This window comes from Thermobia domestica, chromosome 7 (assembly GCF_964235325.1).
Source record: "Thermobia domestica chromosome 7, izTheDome1.hap1.1, whole genome shotgun sequence".
Classification (NCBI taxonomy): domain Eukaryota; kingdom Metazoa; phylum Arthropoda; class Insecta; order Zygentoma; family Lepismatidae; genus Thermobia; species Thermobia domestica.
Window position 1 is genome coordinate 269,301,053 of NC_137460.1, and position 20,811 is coordinate 269,321,863.

The 20,811-nt window shown below is 34.9% G+C and overlaps 1 protein-coding gene across 2 annotated transcripts in view; it reads left to right on the plus strand.

Moving 5' to 3' along the window:
• Positions 1-12,538: 12,538 nt before the first annotated feature.
• The window catches only part of LOC145690911 (uncharacterized), a 42,251-nt gene continuing 33,978 nt past the window's right edge, over positions 12,539-20,811 (plus strand). For both annotated transcript variants that reach the window (XM_081766340.1, XM_081766339.1), the window contains exon 1: positions 12,539-13,136. In XM_081766340.1, coding sequence (XP_081622466.1) covers positions 12,772-13,136 — 365 coding nt within the window. In that variant the 5' untranslated portion in view covers positions 12,539-12,771. The remainder of the gene's footprint in view (positions 13,137-20,811) is intronic.

Here is a 20,811-nt window from a genome sequence, read left to right on the forward strand (position 1 = left end):
AGCGCCCCTTGATTGTAATATTACCGCTTCTTTATTTGTACGAGGGAGCCCCAACAAGGTGATAAAAAGAATAGGAAAAATGTCTATCGAATCCAGTGGCGGATCCAGCAAAAACTCCTGGGGGGGGAGTGAAAGATTCTTTTGATGATGTGAAGCTGTCACAAATTGCCACTTAACTAAACTAAACATAATAGTGGGGTGAACTGGAACCCAGCCAGTTTAAATTGATGTAAAGTTTAACTTTTGGCTTCATATTAAAGTTTTGGTTTCAAATGAGAATTTCAGTCCCAGTGGTCAAGGATCAAATCTCGTGGGGCTCTTCAGTGTAGGCTAATACGGGCCCCTTATGAGAAAAGGCAAAAATATTAAAATGTTTATAACGTTCGAATTTTTCGTCTATTTTAAAGAAATGTTGGGCTTCGTATTAAAGTGTTGGTTCCAAATGGCAATTTCAGTCCGATGGAGAATGATCAAATCCTGGAGTCGGGGGGGGGGGGGAAGGGGGCTCATCAGTATAGTGTGTTACGGCTCCATTATCGGAAAAGGCAAAAATATGAAAATGCTTATAACTTTCGAATTTTTCGTCTATTTTAAAGAAATTATTGGCTTCATATTAAAGTCTTGGCTTCAAATGACAATTTCAGTCCTTGTGGACAATTATCAAATCTCGGAGGGCTCTTCAGAGTAAGGGTTTCGGCTTCTTTATGGGACAAGATTCACGTAATAGATATTGCAAAATTGTTTTGTATACATTAGTGTAAACTTGCACCATTTGGTTAATTTTACATCTTATATTTTGCAGATTTCAAATTCCAAGCATAGTTACTTCTCAAAGCTAAAAGGCACTTACTAGTTTCATTAAAAGAAAATGTCTTTTATGAAAAGTTGTCATGGAGTAGACGAACGAACAGGCACCCAAACATTGGTTAAGTCGGAAGGTTGAAACTCGTTAAGCTCACTTCAATTATTATTATTATTATTATTATTATTATTATTATTATTATTATTATTATTATTATTATTATTATTATTATTATTATTATTATTATTATTATTAATAATAATAATAATAATAATAATAATAGAACATTCATGGGGTCCGTGGCTCGACTCCACTTCGCGCCAAGTGAAATTTGAGGTAGACAAATACCGTGTGCATGGGTATGGGTCTTCTTGGAATTTTCCATTTTCCTCCCACTTTCTTCATTTCATCATTTCATTCATCATCATTCTCCCTTAGCGTAGGTGCATATTCGTGCAAAGTTAAACTGGATATTCCATTTAATTTTAATTTCAATAATAATAATAAACAATTAATTCAACTGAAAGAACTGTAATTTATGTTGACGGCAATTATCATAAATATGCAACCATTATAAAAACAATGCTTTGAGTAGAAAGATAATCCTTCCCAAGTGTTAACGAATGCGCACGAGATAAGACATGTCTCGAGAAAGAGACGAGACGTGCTTTGTGACATCCAAAAGAAGACGTAACAAATGTTTTGGACACGAGATAGCTTTTAAAATGTCTCGTCTTGTCTGGAATGTCTCGAAAACAAAAGTCTAAGTTTTAAAATTATTTTTAAAGATCTATTCTCTCAAAAGTAGCTCTTTGCCTTAAAATTAATAACGGCATTTGTGATTTTTTTTAAAAAATAAACAATGTCTAAAGTTAATAGTTAACTTTTCGAAAAGAAGCTTCATTAAGGGTGAACCTGAAAGATGTCCACAAACTTCGGGAGATGATTCGTGACATCAAAAGGAGACAAATAGCTCTCTTGCAGTTTTCGAGTTCAGCTTCGTTGTCGAGATACAGGGTTTCCAACTGGTCGTGTTTGAGAAACTCACTGGAAATAAATTCAACTCCAAGAATAAGCTACTACAGGTCAATTGACTTATACCATGCTGCAAGGTTAAATATTTGTTTATGAAGTGTGTACAAAATTTGCCAGTGTCTTTTCTGAGAACATCGTCGAGAAAAAGTCACCTCCAAGAATAAACTATCCGTCGTAAATTTTTCTAAGAGAAATATCTGATACTTCAATATAGGGTTGTTAATTAAATATTGATTAATGAAAAATAAACAAAATTGTTAAAACCATTTTGGAGAAAATAGCTTTTTTCGATTTTCGGCTGTTAGTAAACCACACTTATTTTAGGCGGTAGGAAAAAATGGGAAAATCTCATGGCGGAATACTATGTAAACCCTAAAGGCGAGTGCACAGAAAAGTGTACCGAACGGACGGACCGGAATGACGGGTATCGAAAAATCACATTTTCGGTATGTAGACGCCATGAAATATGTAAATCCGTTGAAATCTGAATTTGATATACTATTTTCACAATCACCATATTTTCTTCTCTCTTTTGTCGCTCGAAAAAGAAAAGCCTGAGTTTACCACAAAAAGCTAGGGTGTTTACCAAAAAATATTTAATTACAGGGCCACCGCACTAAACTTTTTCAATTCAATTTCTTAACTGTGTTAGGCCGCAGTTGTTACTGAAGTGTGTATTTGGATAATACGAAAAAAAATCGTATTATTCAAATTTATCGAATCTCAGATTATCGAATAAAAAACTTCGATTGAAGAAAATCCACACTACAAAACTAACTCACACTTTGAGCACATTTTCATTAGACATATAAAAGGACGATTAATGCAATAATTGTTTATGAAATATGAAAAAATCAAATCAGTCATTTTCGAGAAAGTCGTTCAAAAAGAACACGTCAGAAGTAACCTACTTCTTGTGAATTGTTTCGAACAATGAGTTAATATATACTTTTGCTTATTAATGAAATATTTTTTTGCGAAATTTGAACAAAATCGCCTGTCGTTCGAGAAAATTGTTGGGAAAAACCTTGACCCCCAAAATAATCTATCCCTCGTAATTGTTTTTCATAGAAATGACTTATATTAAAATATAGGGTTATTAATGAAATATTTATTTATGAATTATCAATAAAATTGTCCACGTAAGTTTTGAGAAAATCGTGAGGGAAAAATAACTCCCCGAATAAGCTATCTCTTGAGGATTCTTTCAGGGTAAGCGAGTTATTCCATATTATTAGGTTTTTAATGAAATATTTATTTCTGAGTACGAACAAAATTGCTTGATTCATTTTTGAGAAAACCGTGGAGGAAAAACACCCCCAAGAGTAAACTACCCCTCGTATATTTTTTTTCAGGACAAACGAGTTTTGCCATATTGTTCGGTTAATAACGAAATATGTATTTTTGAAATACGAATAAACTCTTTTGAGTCATTTTTGAGAAAATCGCCCAGACAACACACTCCACCAAAAATAAACTACCCCTCGCATTTTTTAGGACAAACGAGTTATTTATGCCATATTGTTAAGTTATTAATGAAATATTTATTTATGAAATATGAACGAAAACACTTGAGTCCATTTTGAGAAAATCACTGAGAAAAAACTCACCCCTAAATATTAACTACCCCTTGTAGATTTTTCTCAGATAAATGCCTTATACCACAAAATAGGGTTTCTAATTAAATATTGATTTATAAAAAAGAAAGAAAACAAGATCGTTAGAGCCAGTTATTAGAAAATATATTGTTTCTATTTTCATCGTAGAGGAATCTACCCCTGTTTTGGGAGTAGGAGGGAAATAAAAGAAACTATAGTAAATACTATGAAAATATTAAACTAAAATTTGGTGCAGATAAGTTGAACGGTTGGCCTCTAGGCGAGTGCACAGAAAAGTGTAGCGAACGTACGGACGAACAGATGGACATGCATCAGAAAATTTATTGATTTAAAACTGTTTTAGTTTGTCATTTCACTTCCAATTGAAAGGTTTTACCATGACTAACGGCATACCAATGACGAGACGGAAGTTTTGAGGAAGTAAATACATTCAGAAGTCTAGACTACATTACGCCTATCAGCCTGTTTTTACTTCTGCAATCGTTGACAGTTGTAATTTCGTCCAAACTCTACATGAAATAATTCTTGGTTGTAGTCATTGTGTTACTATTTTAGTATTGTTCTCTTCAGACTTGGTTGAAGCTTTGTCTTAACGGTTATACATTTTTTCTTTCTTATTTCATCGTTACACATAAGAATAAAATGTTCTGGTAAGTGGATAGATTCGAACCTACGAACATTGAGTTTTCATTCTTCCAACACTTTACCAATGGACCAATGGACCACGTTAACGCACGGTTACAGGATTTATTAAGATTTAAATAAAATGGCTGGCTGTTAGAGTTTCCTGCCTAAATATTTCGATAAAAAATTTTCATTGCTTCGTAGATACGTAGAGCAATGTTTAGATACACATTTTAGGATAGTGCATTTTGGTGTATATAATAATTTCATGCCAAATAAAAGCTAGATAAGTTTTGATAAAATGTTTCATATGTAGTTCTCAATAATAGGTTTGCTGTTCGGGGTGAAGTTTCAAGGTTCAGCATTGACTAGCAGTTTTTGCTATTAATATCCCTTCTAACAATATTGGCAGTGGACAAAAGTTAGCCCGTGTTGAAGCTTTTTGCTCCTAATTTAATTATTTTACTTTATTATTTAACGAATATATTGAAAATTGTCAGCAGGCACGTATACAGTAATTTATTTCGGAAGGGGCCCGACTTCAATATTCGGATAAATTATAAGAAAATTTTAAAAGATAATCCCAAAAAGTAGGCTAAATTTACAGAAAAGTTGGGACTTCAGAGGGGGTCCGGACCCCCTGTACCCACCCCTAAATGTGTCCTTGTTTGTCAGTAACGTTTCCTCATTTTGAAACCCTAAAAAACTTCGGATATATAAAGGGAAAAGTTATTCTCGATAAAATATCACTTCAAGGAGACGCGAGAGTTTTATTGCACATGGTGGTATCCAACCTTCACAAGGGCAAGAATTTCTTCCCTTTTATTCTTTTGCTATTGTGCTCTATCGAAAGGTTAGGTTTGTAAAATATTACTCTTACAAACAAGCGTGATTGGCAGATAGGAATACTGAACAGAACTCCACAGAAATGCATGCTGAACTTACGTTTATAGCTACCCTTTGGTGATTTGGCCTCAAGGTCAATCGAGTGGTAATTCAGTTCCGTCTCTGTTCTTGAGCCATGTTCGTATTACTTCGAACAGTTTTGCTAATGAAAAGCATGCCTCGTAATATAACAGACTTCTTTCGCGTAAGAAATCGAAACTCAGTTGGTCAGAGCAACTAGTCTGTACGAATAAGGTTGTTAGTTAGAGCACAGTACGAGTAAGGGTTTTTATTACTATTGATTGTTTTTATCTTTTATAGGTGAGGAAAAATCAAATTGTGACATCGCGATATCAAATGTATTTGGTTAGGTAACTTTGTCTCAGCTAAACTTTAAACATCAGTAACCGTCGAAATTATTTCACTAACCTATCAGTCACTGAACATTTCAAACACGTCAAACCAGTGGAATAATATGAAGGTTAACATCTCCTCCGCAGTCCTTAGTTATGCGTCCGTACTTTCAGGTGCGTGCCAAGGGCCGGGCGACTGCCCAGGGCGCCAGAGAAAGAGGGGCGCCAAAACGAGCCTCAAAAAGTAAATTTTAGAACGTGTTTTCTACTGACGTTTTTGGTTTATATTCTTGTAAAGTAATGGCAATTACATAACCATGGAAGAAGAGAGTTTCATAGTAATAAGGGGGCTGAATCGAAAAATGGAGAGATGGCATGCAGAATAAAGAGCGGCGAGGGTGTTTGTTTGCTTGAGTTTAGCGTTCCACGGTTATGCCTTAATGGCCAAAGGAGACGTGGATACTAATTATAGTGGAATCTGAACCACTTTTATCGTTCAACAGTAATCCACCGGGAATTGGATCCGGTACCACAGAAGGCAGGCGTGCTAGCCACAAGACCAAGCGGGGGGCGGAGAGTTCGTATTGTTTATAGCGGGCCATATTCTTTGTGAAATTTTCCTAGGTAATGAATGTCTTTTTGAAAAATGGGTTTAAAATATTAAAAACACTATGATAAAATGTAAAATATAGGCTAGTTTTAGGGGGAGGGCGCCAAAAAGTCACTTTGCCCGGGTGAAAATTTGGCCTGGTCCGCCCCTGCGTACTTTCTGTATATTTTTGGCCTTTCAGCTTGTGCGGTCCCCACGCCACAGGGTTGCGGGGGCGCTATTTACGCGTATGCTTCGAACGTAATTCAATAACTGCTTAAGAAATTCTACCATCAGCGTGGAAACGGGAATATATATATTTTCTAATAGTCCCATAGAACTTTCATTCGGAACGCCAGATGCAATGAAGTAGAAGGAGGATCTGATGTTTCCTAAGTAAGTTCCTTTCAGAAAGTTTGCTATTTCTTTAACGGTGATGTAAATAATTATACTCATCATTATTAGCCCGACACAAAACCATCCTGGACAAATCCCTCTAGAAAACTTTATTCTGCCTAATTTTATAAGCAACTCAACGGTGAAACACTTGTTAACGAAAGCAATGCTGTGTATACACTGCCTTGTTTCTGACAAAATATAAAGTGTTTTGTAATCTTTAGACACTTTTCCTATTCTTTTTGTCACCCTTGGTTATGTAGGGTGGCCTCTAACAAATAAAGAAGAGGTAATATTACAGTCAAGGGGCGCAATAAATATAGTAGGTATTTCTTTTGTTACCTAACCATAACGGCCTAGGGTCGTCTTCAGTAGAATAAAAAAATGTTACGTGATATTCCATCCACGAAGGAGGAAAGGTTACTTTAAATATATTTCTTATTCATTTTGTCTACTGTGCTTGTCAGAAATTATATACTTTCTGTTGGGACGGTGCTGAAAAGAGAGAGAGAGAGGGGGGGGGAATAAAACTTCGTGTCCCCTCATACATTTTAAATTTTGTTACATGGTTGCTCAAATTATTACTAAAGAAAGCACTTTAAACCAAGATATCTAAAGTTACATTATCTAAGGGTGGCATATTCAGGAATAATAATAATAATAATAATAATAATAATAATAATAATAATAATAATAATAATAATAATAATAAATGTCTTTGGAGAGCCGAAATTATGTGACACGAATCATTACATGTAGAGCTTTAAGGTGAGTGGTCATAGGAGAGGAAGAAACAGGGTTTTTCTCTGTCTGACCAACGTAAAGATTATGTGCTGAAGTTAAGAAGCATAATCATTCTACAATAGGTTTCTTTTACGTAGAATATCAGTTACTTCAGTTCTCCTCCTTCGGGCTACTTATCTCATGTGGTAAATTCAAAACAATTTTAATTTAAGACAAATACATGTAAAACTTTTCTGTATTAAATATATATAGGGGAAATTAAACATTTAATAGGGAAATCTGTTATCAAAGTGTCCAAAAAAAGTAGATAGAAGACTATCAAGCGAGAAACATTGTGAAACTTTATAAAATTCTCCAAATTAGAATTAACATTTACTGGAAAACATTCGTTATGCACCAGTGAACATGGAGTGAGTAGTGAGCACAGGGGAAATTATTACGAAACTGTTTGCAAACAAAAATTAGAGACACTATTGCAAGTGCGAGAACGGCAATTTTTTTTTGGTATCGTCATGAGTTTTACACATATGTTACAATTTGTTTTTTCCCACATAAAAAATAAATAAAATAACCACAGTAATAAAAACGACAACGGCACTTCCATCTGGATTCGAACCCAATACTTTCGGCATACAGACTAGTTGCTTTAACTAAATGAGCTACTTGTTTTCTTACGTGAACTGAACCTGTTCTACGGTAAAGACGATTTTTCATTACGATTGTGCTAAGAATTCGTCTTTTTCCATAGGTAATTTCCACTATTTGCTCTATCTATACGTTAATACTTAGCATAGATTCATATATTTGGAGTTCGCTGATAATGCATGTAATAAGACACATTAGAAATGTTTCGTTAAAAGTTTCGTTTGTAGATCTAATCCACGTCTCTCTCAATGACATAGATGTCGCTGCTTCGTGTTGAACTGCAGAATTCCCTCGCGTTCTTGAAAATTTCCCACTTTAGCAGAGTTGGTAATTCTCGAGATTTCTGTCGATTTAATGTTTTTTGTTTCTAATTTATTTATTATAAGCTAATATCTAACACTAAAAATGGGTTTGTTATTAACCTATCCTGCTGGGGAAACCTTCCGAAATTTCGAACATATAAAGAAAATGGAGATATTTTCAAAAAACTTCAGAATAAAGAGACGCGTCATTTATTTTGCTCATGGTAGTACATATATGTATTTTACCTTAATTTGTCTTAAGTACTTTGAGGAGAAACATTCATTTCTAGATATAGTTTATTAACAATACTTCAAGTCTTTACTACTCCATCGCTGTAGTTAAACCCGATACTACAATCAGAGTAAGGTGCCTTGACATATAAGATAACTGACTTCTGTCTGTCAGTTTCACATTACTTTCGTTTTACAATACAAGCCATTATCAGACTTCCATCATTCAATTTTCATAACAGGACTGTCATTAAACCAATTGCTTGGAGTAGATTGTATCTTAAGTATTAAAACAGTTACTTGACACTTCGTCACGCCGTTTAAGAGAAACACTTGTAATTTAGTCACAAACCAGCTGAATAAACATTAAGAACTTAACATCACACTTCATACGTACAGCGCAATAATCTGAACGGAGTAGTTCTCGCCTGAGCTAGCGCCGATTGAAAGAAGTGTTACCACCTCCTGGCTCAGTTCAGGTGCCGAAGTCAACAACCAACGAAGGAAAGGAGGAAATATTTACTGAACCTCCCCGCTCGGCAGCTCCAACCATGGGCGCACTTTACTACTAACTTTAATGTCATAATGTTAAGGAAGTCAAGTATTTTACACCTGAAATCTCAATCACCACTTCAGCATGATCGAACTCCTGTTCACACATTTCACAAAGCTCACTACGCCGTAACAGCTTAGATAAGAACGTGTACAGCCGAACATTCAACCGGGCCAACACAGCAACCGGTGACTTGAACTTTGATAATAATGTTCCCTTCCTTGCGGACAAGTTAGACGGACAGTATAAACAGTAGATAGTAGGTAGACAATCTAAATTTGGCAATGGACAAGAGGATATATAGTATACTTAGTAGACGACGATGGGATGAGATATTTATGTATTAACTGGATAGACGTTGGACGGATGGACGTGAATATATATCAATCTATGGAATACAAAGCTTTATTTAAACTGGAGCTTTTAACAGTATGTAATTAAACTAATAAACTGATAATTCGGTTCAACACAAGACTTAATAGACGTCACAGCACAGCGAGAGAGAGAGAGAGAGAGATTAACACAACGTGTGAATTACATGATGAGAAGACTGACTAGGACTGTTCGAGGCCGTGCACAGGCCAGGCCCCCTGGGAGAGGGTTCCTCCCATAGGAACTCTTTACCCGGACATCGTGTCGTGTGTGAAATACGATTGTAAAATATACATTTTAGAACTCACTAATATGATTTTGTACATATGGAAAACGGCAATACTCTATTTTTGTTTATCTCAACTATGCTAACCCACTATAGTGATCAAAATGGAATAAATGGTTTCTTTCAGAACAATCTTGTTTCTTAATAATATAACTGAACTAAACACACCAATTAACTTCCCACGAGTTCTAGTTTCAAGATTCGATATTTCCAATAGAGAAATTGAAATTCACTTCACTTCGATGTTTCCAATGCAGAATAGTCACCGTAGATGGACTTTAAGTTAATCACATTACCTGGGATGCAGCTACCAGAGAGAGAATTACCATTATCGCTGCATAAATCCGAAGCACAAAGAAATCACCATGTGCTCAGCTGGCCTACTCACTTAACGTCATAATTATCCACTTCTCGTCAACAACAATGGACTAACAACATTATTTTCAGTAACACAATGCTTTCGATAATCATGTTAAATGTAAGAGAACAGCAGGATAAGTCTTAACACTTCAAATAACTAAATTTCTTTCACTAGGGAAAGAAAACACAAGTAACAAGTTCAATCTGGTGCAGGTGAAGTACACAGTATATAGTTGCGAAATGTGATAAACATAAGAAACTCTGTATCGCGCTGTTAAAATACAATAACAATATGAGTAATATAATCCAAAATTTACATTGAGCCTAGTAACTTGTCTGTAACAAACAAGGTATGTTACAAGACGTATGTTAGCAAATGTAATTCTTCTGACGCCTTCAGTGAAATCTATAAGGTTAAAATGACTTATGAAGATGCTTATGCTCTACTTGCTTCTATCCGACCATTTGCATGCAGTACCGCTTTATGTGAATCTTCGTTTTCTGTGTTGACCCGCACAAATAGCCCAGAAAGACTTTCCATGAGTCAGAAACGATTGGCCAACCTGGTGTTTCTTGCGTTTGTAAAGAAACGAACTGCAAACATATACATCATGAAAGTTCTCCAGAAGTTCAACGCAATGAAGAATAGGCGATTGCAGCTTTTTTAAGTCAAGTAAGTAGACGCATTTTCTTTTCCTTTTTTTAAAGAATCATTGAGTTTTACGGGCCACGGTTATGCCGAAGATGCTAAAGGGGACGGTGATGATGAGAATAATGAATGAGCTAGTGGAATGAAGAAAGTGGAAGGAAACGGGAGAACCCGAGAAAACCACGCACACGGTGTTTGTCCACCACAAACTGAACTTCGCGTGAGCAGTACCATGATTTCAGATTTTGCTTGGGGGGGGCAAGACCTTTTGATATATGTAAAATTTCGCGTCTTCACTGATTACTACTAGTCCATTGATAAAATTTATATAAATCTCAAACTCAGGGGGAGGGCAATTGTCCCTCCCTGCCCTCCCCAAATAACGCCCCTGGGCGTGAGCTGGGATCGAACCAGCGTGAACGCTCTAACACTGAGCCACTAGTGTCTTCCTCCCTATTGTTTTATTCACAAGAAAAATAAATTGATGAATCAGCTATACATTCATTATTTGTTATTGGCTTTGATCATTTATCTAAAATTTTAAACTTTTACACACAGTACAGAATTATAGAGGAGTACAGATTGTCCAAATTGTAACTATAGTATAGCTGATTTATCTATTTTATTTCTGTATTAATTTCTTCATATGAATCCTTTATATCTTACTTCAAACAATTACATATCATTGTTTATTCAGTTTTCAATGTAATTCAATTTATACAAACTCTTCGAGTTACCATTTCTCCAAATTTGTCTTAGGAAAAAAAATTAATTTAATAAACAGTATGTTTCACATTAGTGACCTTTAATTATTTTCTGTGTAGTTTTCGATTATTCTACTCTGAATTCTTGTTGGGGAATACAATGATCGTAAGTTAACCTTTAAATGCCAAAGGACGCATCTGCTACGTTGGACTTTAAACCTTAATAACTCAGCCCCTAATTAAGCTAGGAAAATAATTTTGGTATCAAAGTCTTCGTAAAAGATGAAGCTTGTCGCCGATATGCATTTTATGTGTGTTGGGAGTACTACGGCGGAGACGAGAAAGGTAAATTTCGTGTTTATTTTTCGTTAACTTTTTGGGGGTCATTCTCCATTGGGGGTAAAGTCATAAAAATTGCACCCTAATACCCTGCAAAAGTACTTGTTACTTATATGAGGGAAGTAGGAAAGGGACGAGGTTGGCCAAGATTTTAAGTATCATTTTTTTAACGTAAATTACATTTATTTTCTGAACTTCCATATAAGACGAGATATTTTCTCACTGAATTGGTCTAGAAGCATAACTCTTGTTGCCTAGTTGCAATCTGTGTTCCATAACATATCCAACGGTGTTTCAATCATGATTAGAGGGGTCACCAGGGCCGCCAAAGCGAATTTCTGTAACAGCCCTTCGAAAATTATATACAGGGCGCTTTATAGATTTTTTCTGAATTTTTCTCTCGCTTTGCATTGCAGCAATTGCTACCATTTTTTAAAGTAATATTATAACAAGCGTATTGCATATACATTATCATCGTTTGGCAGCATTGGTTGTCTGTGTGGGTTGCAAGGACCCCCCAAGTTCTAATTTTTTCGTATTTTTAAAAAAAGTTTTACGACAGCCTTCTTCTACGATTAGGGTGGGAATTCCACAGTGATACCTCGTTGGAATGAGTGTTCCGTAAGCTTTCCAACGAGCTATAGATACGGGGGAATTTGTAATTAGGGGGTCCCCTAGGTCCCCAGCGTGAGAGTCTACGATTTCGTTCAAATTCTTGCCAATTGTATAAAGGTTAAATAGCAACAATAAATATGAAAACGTGGAGTCAGGTTGTTCACCGCAGAAGACACAATCAAAAGTAAAACTTGAAGCAACAATAGCACGTATATTAAATAAAAATCAGTATACGAAACGGGAGTTCGACAGTCAATCAAACCGCAATGGCATACAGAAATACAGGATTTGCTATTCCCGCTAAAACGATAAAGATGGATGGATACCTTCTGAACCAAGAGAATAGCGGTATGCGAGAGTGAGCAACACTAGCGACAAAAGATCTCACTTGAATGAAATCTGAACTAAAACAGTATACATCCGGGTTCCATTTTGCTTTCCTCCGGCTGCTACAAACAAATAAACAATTGCCGACAGAGCGATCGTGGCAAAGTAAATAAGCAAAATCAGAAGAAAAAGATTTGAAATATAAAGTTGCATTTGTGAACGTTTTTGTCAACCATTTCATTTACACTGGCAACATAAAATATAAGGAAAGTATAAGAACAGTATATAACAGTATATAGAACAGGAAAGTATAAGAAATTCTTATTATATTTCAATTCACAATGGCTGGTGAGGCGTCTGTTAAGTTGGAATTGATGTGCAAAGAAGAAATTGCTTTTGACTTACCTCAGGATGATCCACTCGAAGGGAAAGGGTGGACATACGAACTAATGACTGACAAGAAAGAGTTAATATTATCCACAACGGAAGGAGAGGAAACAATGGACAAGGATACAGTTATGTGTTCTTTGGATGTGAAACAAAACGTTGATAGGGTGAAATCAGAATTAGCAGTAAAAGAAGATCCTGAATTTGAAAGGAATATAGAAACGCCTAGAAAAATAGAGGTTCAGGAGACTTGCGTGTCGCACTCCAATGACTCCCAACAATTAACAACAAAAAGTTTAAATTCAGTTCGGGCAGCAAGGTAATGTTCAATTCTTTATAAACTAATTGGCTCAGATTGATAAAACGGTTACATGCGTTTGGAAAATTTGTTGGTTAAAAGCAATACTTCACGAGAAATGTTTAGGTATGGGGTATATCTCGAACGTAAGTTAGAAACATACAATTTGGAAATGGCATGGCACACATAGACTAGCTGTATACCAAATAAAAATAATAATAAGATCGATACGACTCATACAAATCTTATGTAGTTCATATTTTGATAAAATAATTAATTCTTTATTATTGATTAGACATTCTCACTAATTGTTGCACATATTTAAAATATAGGTGGTCGACAATATTGTTTTATTTATGTAGAGACTTATGTAAAATAAGAAATCGTGAGAATGGTATTTATCGTAAAATTTTCCAAATTTAAACGTGGAATGTATTATATTGGAACAAAAACTATGGACATTTGAGTTTTTATTTAGGATTTAGCTCAAATGTGTCTAGCCTCATTTTTTCGGTGCACTTCGAAAGACATTAGCAAAATACATAATATGTAATATTTTAACCATCAATGAATGGATGTTCATTAATTGTAGAGGTCCATACATCAATCCATTTCACAGCTGCACTTTTCTTTCAAGGAAGTCGATTATTTACATTCCCATGAATCATTTCTATAGAATGGACCTCCATTTCTCAATATATAATCACTTTGAGGGCTTAGTGAAGTGAATATATGAATTATTGTTCAAACAACGCTAATCAGCATGTGCTAGATGGCCGGTAAAGATAAGATTGCTATGCAGATTAGGGCATTACGCAGAATTTTGGTAGACGAGGATAGCGCAAAATTCTTTATTTAGGATAAACTTACATATCTTACGTGTTGAATGTGTTCTTGAATGTATTTTATAGGTAACACCCTGAAATGCTTTCTTTGCTTCTATATTTGTGTTCCAAATAACACAATATATTAGGGACGTAATTTCTTAATTATATGGATTCCCTCCTTTCCAAACGTTTTTGTAGTTTTGTATCATGATTTGCCACATTGAGTTTTGATACTTCGTTTCGCTACCGTAACACGCTGTTACTTTGCACAACGGGCATTACTTCCCAAAAAATATGAAAAGAGTTTCAGTCTTCTGTTGGTAAAACCATGAACTGTAAAAAAATTGGTGCTAGTTTATATTTTTCTCACAGGGTGCCTCTGTACATTCATATGGTACTCTGTTACTGTGAAGTCACATATTCTGTCTGCTTCTATGTGTGGAATGCGGTGAATGGGTAATTGAATTTTTGTTTCATGGGGACGATCCTAGCAACTATTCTACAACCAACATTACTGAATAAATAACTTATTTATTTTCATTTTTAGTAGTTAAGTTTAACAAATTAGGAGTTTGTGCCTTTTACAATTTAGAAATTTGTAAGAACATCCCTAGGTGGAAACTACAAAGAAAGTTTGAATTCGTTTTATTTCAAGCGCTTTCCAATTCGATTTTTTTTTTTTTTTTGCGCTGCTCTGAGCCTATCGTAGAAGTATATATTTGACATCCTGCTATTCCTAGTAGAAGAGGCAAGTAACACGTGAGTATTCTTTTTTTTTTTTAATGAAAAAGGAAGTATTAATGTCCGTACTGACAAACAATGAAAGAAATTTTGATTCGTAGCATTAAACTTGTTTCAAACTTCGTCATCAGAACGGCTCCTACTCTGCGGATGGTATAATTTGAGATCGTTTCATTTCTTTTAGGCGAGTAAAATGAATTGAGTTTTTAGTTGAGAATATAAAGGAACGTAAGAATATCTCAGGTACAAACCATGAAAAATTTAACAAACATTCTATTTGAAACATCTTTCGAACTATTTCCATTTATTTTGCTTTTAACTGCAGTGAAAGTAATTTGCGATCACGTCTTTCTTATTAGGTGAGCGAAATAAATTTTGTTACTCTGCTTTTAGATTCTAGATAGAAATGAGAATGGCCATAGATACAAGTCCTGCAGGATTTTTTTTATTATTATTTAAGAAGAGAAGGTTAAGAATAGATTTATCAATACAAGATATCTATGCAAAGTATCTTTTTTTAGAAAATATAATCTTATAATGTTTAGAAAATGTGCCCGACGTCGGCTTCTTCTTTTTAGGTTCCCTGTAAAGGGGGTGGTCATTATGACTACAAATCGATTTCTAAGAAACGTTAGTTTCAATTTTTGTTATGGTTTATCAGATAATGTTCTCGTTGTACTTTTGAAAAGGATATTTTATAAACGACTTTTCGTTCTTCTATATAGAACTCTTGTAGAACTTCTACATAGATCATCATTTTTATTTAAATTCATTTCAGAGAGATGTTAAGTCAAATTTCATTGCGGGTTAATGAGATGTACTCATAAAATGCCAGCGAAGCGTTATTTACTTATTTATTAATGAGCCCTGTGCAGTCCAGATTAAGAATATCGTAAATGAGATATTATTAAGTACATCCCGATTTTCGAACAAAATCTCTTAGTAGGATAGAAAACTACACCGTATAAGCTTCATTTCATTCTTGAAAGTAGGTTTACTTTAGGGAAGCACGATGATGGTTGATTCCAAGTTTTTATGAGAGAAAGATATAAACTGTTTTAAGAAAAATTATTGTCCACTTTTATTTTATTTCTTACACGGGGGAGTATATTCTATGATCCAATCGAAAGTGCAGGAACGAGAGAGTACAATGAACCAAGTCAGACGAGAAGGTTATGGAGCTAATGGTTTATAGTTTATTTTTGTATCAGTTTTCTGATATATTTTGAGTTTCCACGTAGTTTTTTCTTTCTTTAACTTGCTTTTCTCTCAATTTTTAAGATTTTTTCACACTATTTTAGATTCAATTCCACCAAGGTACGAGTTTTCTATCATTTTGTCAGTACTAGTGTGTATTGATAGATTTTCCCATACTTCATTCTGCATTTTTGGACAGGTCAACATTTTTGCACTTGAAGTAGTAAACGCTGAGCTATTCCATATAAAATCAGGAAGATCACGATTGAAACCTTAAAAATTAAAGTTAGATTTTACATTTCAAAGGAAATGGACGTTTGTTCGATTTGCACTTGCTGATGGTTCAAAGCTCTTAGGATACAGGCATGGGTGTCGTTCTTAAGCTTATGCATCACCCTTTACAAGAATTTCCATTAAGAAGCCTGGATTTCTTTAAATGGTACTATTGTTTTCTTTTAAGATTTTAGGCTGCATTCTCCGTTTTTTGTTGACTACTTACAGTCTTATCTAGGGCATTTGCCTCGTGCCTTTTTTTCCATGTAATTGTCTATTTCCGTTGCAATTCTTTTCTGGTTAGTTATAACTCAGTAGGTTACGTTTATGCATTTTAAATGTTGCATCGTCTCTGAAGTTTAAACTCAATTCCTTTTTCCTTCGTTTCCGTCTGTTTTTCTAAGATATTTTCTGAATTTAAAAATTACTCTAATAGCATATACCTTACCAAAATGGAAATCCTAGAAGAGCTGGGAGTGAATCCAAAAACTACTCTCTCTTCTTTGTCTTCAGCAAATATAATGTTACTATTTGGATGAATCCTTCGCGGTTAATTCTACCAGTATTGTCTTAAAATCGATAGGATAAAGCGGGAGTAAAATGGAATTAAAAGAAGAAGAAACTGCTGGCAATCAACAGGGATATCATCTAAAAGTTTGTTCTTGGCTTTCTTTTTATCCTTCCGAATATCTTGTTATGGTTTGTTTCTCTTTTCCATTTGGTCTATTGCGAAACAACATGTGGAATTACAAACATGTATTATAACGAACACTAACAAATCGGAAGTGATATTCACCTGTTCCAGGTTATTTCGAGAGAAGATAATTTTGTTTATAACAAGTTTTCGTCTTCGTTTATAAAGATATTTAGTTTTTGCTAAAGTAATGTATGCTTTTTTTTTTTTTTTGCTTTCGTTGTTTTTTTCTTCTCGCGATATTCTTTACTATATATTAAATTAAGTTCTGAAATTAATTTTCTATCTTAACATTTATGTTATCCCATGTTTCTGCATTATTTTTTTAAGTATCAATAATGTTCTCATTTCTACCAGGATCATAATAAGAAGCTGTGAGGTGCGTATACCTAAAATCAATAATTAGGCGCACTGACTGTAACATAGGAACGTTATTACATATGCGTATTTTTTCTTAAACTGGTTTATCAACAGTTGTATGAGGAGTATTATTAAAAACTATCCTCGCAGACGGTTTAAACGCTCAAAATTGTAAGTTTCAGTAAAACGCAGCGAAATGATAGCTATTCCATAATAAGTTACTAGGTTTGGAAACACCTGCTCGAAACACAGGTACCGTAGTGAGTCATCAAAATGGCCTTCTGACAATTTTATAACTTTTACGTTTGTAAAGAAAAGTTTAATCGAATATTTCTGATTCAGGCCTATACATCCGGAATAACAATGCTACCAACTTGAAATGTGCAAAATGTAGCTAGAGGACCAAATATATAAACATGTACATATTTTACTCTGAAATCCAAATTGAAATGTTGAATATATGACAATTCAAAGATATGGTAGTAACTTAGATTGATTATTTTTTCTCTGTTGGTTCAAACTTCAGAAAAACGATCATATGGCATTTCACTATATTTGACCCAAAAGCCGTTGGTTGTAGGAAGCGCAAACCGTTGGCCGCTAGGTTAGTCTGATGCTGATTTCTTCCGGCGTTTGGTCTACCATGCAGTAACATGTTTAAACATATTCGGTATTTAATCTTCTAGTATAAGGATTACGGGAACCATGACCTGTAAACACTTCTATCGTTTCTTTGTTTAATTTCCTTTTCCCTTTCCTAATTAGAATAGTCGGTATATTTTATTCCAATTTGTCCTTTTATGGTTATTTTTTTACCATGATATGCATTTTCTTTTAATGATTGCGTTTAGCTACATAATCGGAATTGTTCCAAATATTTTTTAAATGTTCACTTATTTTTCTTTAATCCAATTTTTTATTGTCCTAGTCAGCTAACCACTAACATTTAAGGAGACTGGCGTTCTAAGTAATAGTATCTCCGTCCTCTAGTTGAACATGGCAACACGCATGCCCCAAGATACGACATGCCAGTACATTTCTCCAATTGGAGCAAAAAAAAAAAAAATGAACATTTCGCCATCACTTAGACACGCACTAGGTAGATTTGATAAACTACATTCACGTTGAATTTTAAGAGATGAAAATTAATACAAACAAAATGAATATAACAATTTGCATCTGCTGAGAGAGAAAGCATGGACAGAACAACGAAATTTTACTCTCATGCATAGACAGTTTGAATTTCCTTCCTGCCCCATCTTTCTGTTTTGGATTTTTCTCTTTCCTCTAAGGAATAAATCGCTTTTAGCTGCAATAGCGAACATAATTTACAATGCTTAACTCCCTGAAAATCAAAATGTAGTTCCAGGCTGCCAATCGAACGAAGAATAATTAAAATGAGTCTCACACTCTGTCTAAGTAGGTGATCAATCTAAGGCGTATGTTCAAATTAGCCATAAAAGTCCACACTGCCGTATAGCTGCCCCGGTTCCATTTCAATTTTTAAGTTTATTTACGGCTTTTAGCTGTTTATGGGTTAAGATCTTTCTTCAGAAAAAAATATTGGATTTGTAGATCAAGCTCAGACAAATTTAATCCACTATCTTCAGAACTTACTGTTGCGTGTACATATATGTAGTATTACTAAAGGATTTCCATTGAGAAAAGCTAAAATATCCAAGTTAGAAGCATTTTGAATGTGGTATTGGCGCACAATGTTGAGTATATCATGGACCGAAAGAAAAAGAAATGAACAAGGACTAAGGGACAAACAGGACAGGTCATGAAAATAATAGGGTACAGAAAAAACATTATGCTTTGCCTCCTTATTTAGCACTCCGATTGGATCACCATGCTGATAGCGGGAAAAGCAATAGGAATACCAGGAAAAAGAGGACCAGGGATACAGTATATAGACAGTTACGAAGAAGAAAGGTTATCAAGTTTTAAAACTCATCTCCCAAGGTAGAGAAAAGTTTCAAAATTTCCATGTAGCCCACCTACCTATGGTTGGTGTGAACAGGAAGGAATCGACGATTTAAAGAGTGATTTATTAAATTTACTATATTCACACTAGTTCTTGAAGAAGGATTAGAACGTTGATTTCATAAATCTACGAAGCCAGTTCTACCTTTTGAAGGAGGTGTACTCACCAATAATCCATGCGGGAAGGACATTTCGTAGCTTTGTTATGTAACATTTTTGCAGCGTAAATAAAACTTCGAAAATAATATTTGCAAGCTCTCGCATGAATACGTTGGAACTGGGTCGTGTTGTTTTTTCAAATAAACCGCGTTCAAGTATCGGCTTGTACAAGCTATATTTTACTCTTAAAATACATTAGTTTGTTAATAATAATTTGTTTTCCGCATTTCTTGTACATATGTTAAATTTTATTGGCCAGTGGTTAGTCGACGCCAGTGTTTGTAAAAAATCTTTACCCTTCTATTTCTGTCTTTTAACTGCGTGGGTTATTCGTGTGGCCATGAAATCGTATTTTGTGTGGTTGTTAGAATCTTGTAAATTTATTCGTAACCTTTATATTGATTTTCGCTTTTTTTCCCAAAGTTTACACTTCCCTCTCTCTCTCTCTTTCTGTTACTTGTTTATTGCGTTTATCCCAACTTTGGTATGGCAAATCACGATTTCTTCCGTACCTACGTTGTGTCATAAACCGAAGCTGGGGAGATCGGTAGACAAAACATAGATACCGTAAAATTGAAAAGTGAGCAAATGAACAAATTAAGCTCAGATATTAACAAACTAAAATTATCTCGTGCAAATCATAAAATCTGGTTAAACTGTACAGAAAATATAATAATACCGAATATAATTCATACAAATTAAAAGAACACTAAAAGGTTACAAATGAAAAAGTAGCCTTTACTGTATATATTTTCGGCCGTTTTAACTTCTTTTATTCCCCTTTTATCTTATTTTATTTTTTCTAATACTGTACTGTGTGACACAATTGATAAATTAAGATTTCACTTACAATAATCTTCGACCGGTCAACTCCTTCCGGGGTGTTGCAGTTATAAGGATCTCATTCGTTTACGTCGGGAGCTCCCTCGTGGCTAAGCGGTTAGCGTACGCGCCTTTGGCGTGGGAGACCCGGGTTCGATTCCCAGCGGGAGCTCATGTGGTTCGGATTCCACGTTAATCAGTAGGTCCACGTCTCATATAGCCTCGCTGCTGAAAGGGACGCTAAACTAAAATCAACTCAACTCGTTTACGTCGGATAATCCAAAGGATTCGCTGGAGTCCTCTGCTGATAGTAATAAGCGATCGTCCAAGCCGGCATAATTATTCCTTCCTTTTCATTGATTTTGAGCCAGGGTTTGTCACACAAAACTGTTATTACAAACGAATGTTAGGGTTAAACAGTGTGGTGCATTGTTCCAAAGTAAACACACGTTATTCTTTTATGAGTGCTCCAATTGTACGGATTGATCTTCGCAAGCTAAATAGCAGTTTGCATACGTGAGAGCCAAATTTTTTAGTTTATCATCAGTGTATGTACGATATTTTCATTCGCCGCACACGGTGGTTCTTCAACACAAAACCTACATGGCACGGGCCGGGATCAAACCAAGGTCTATGT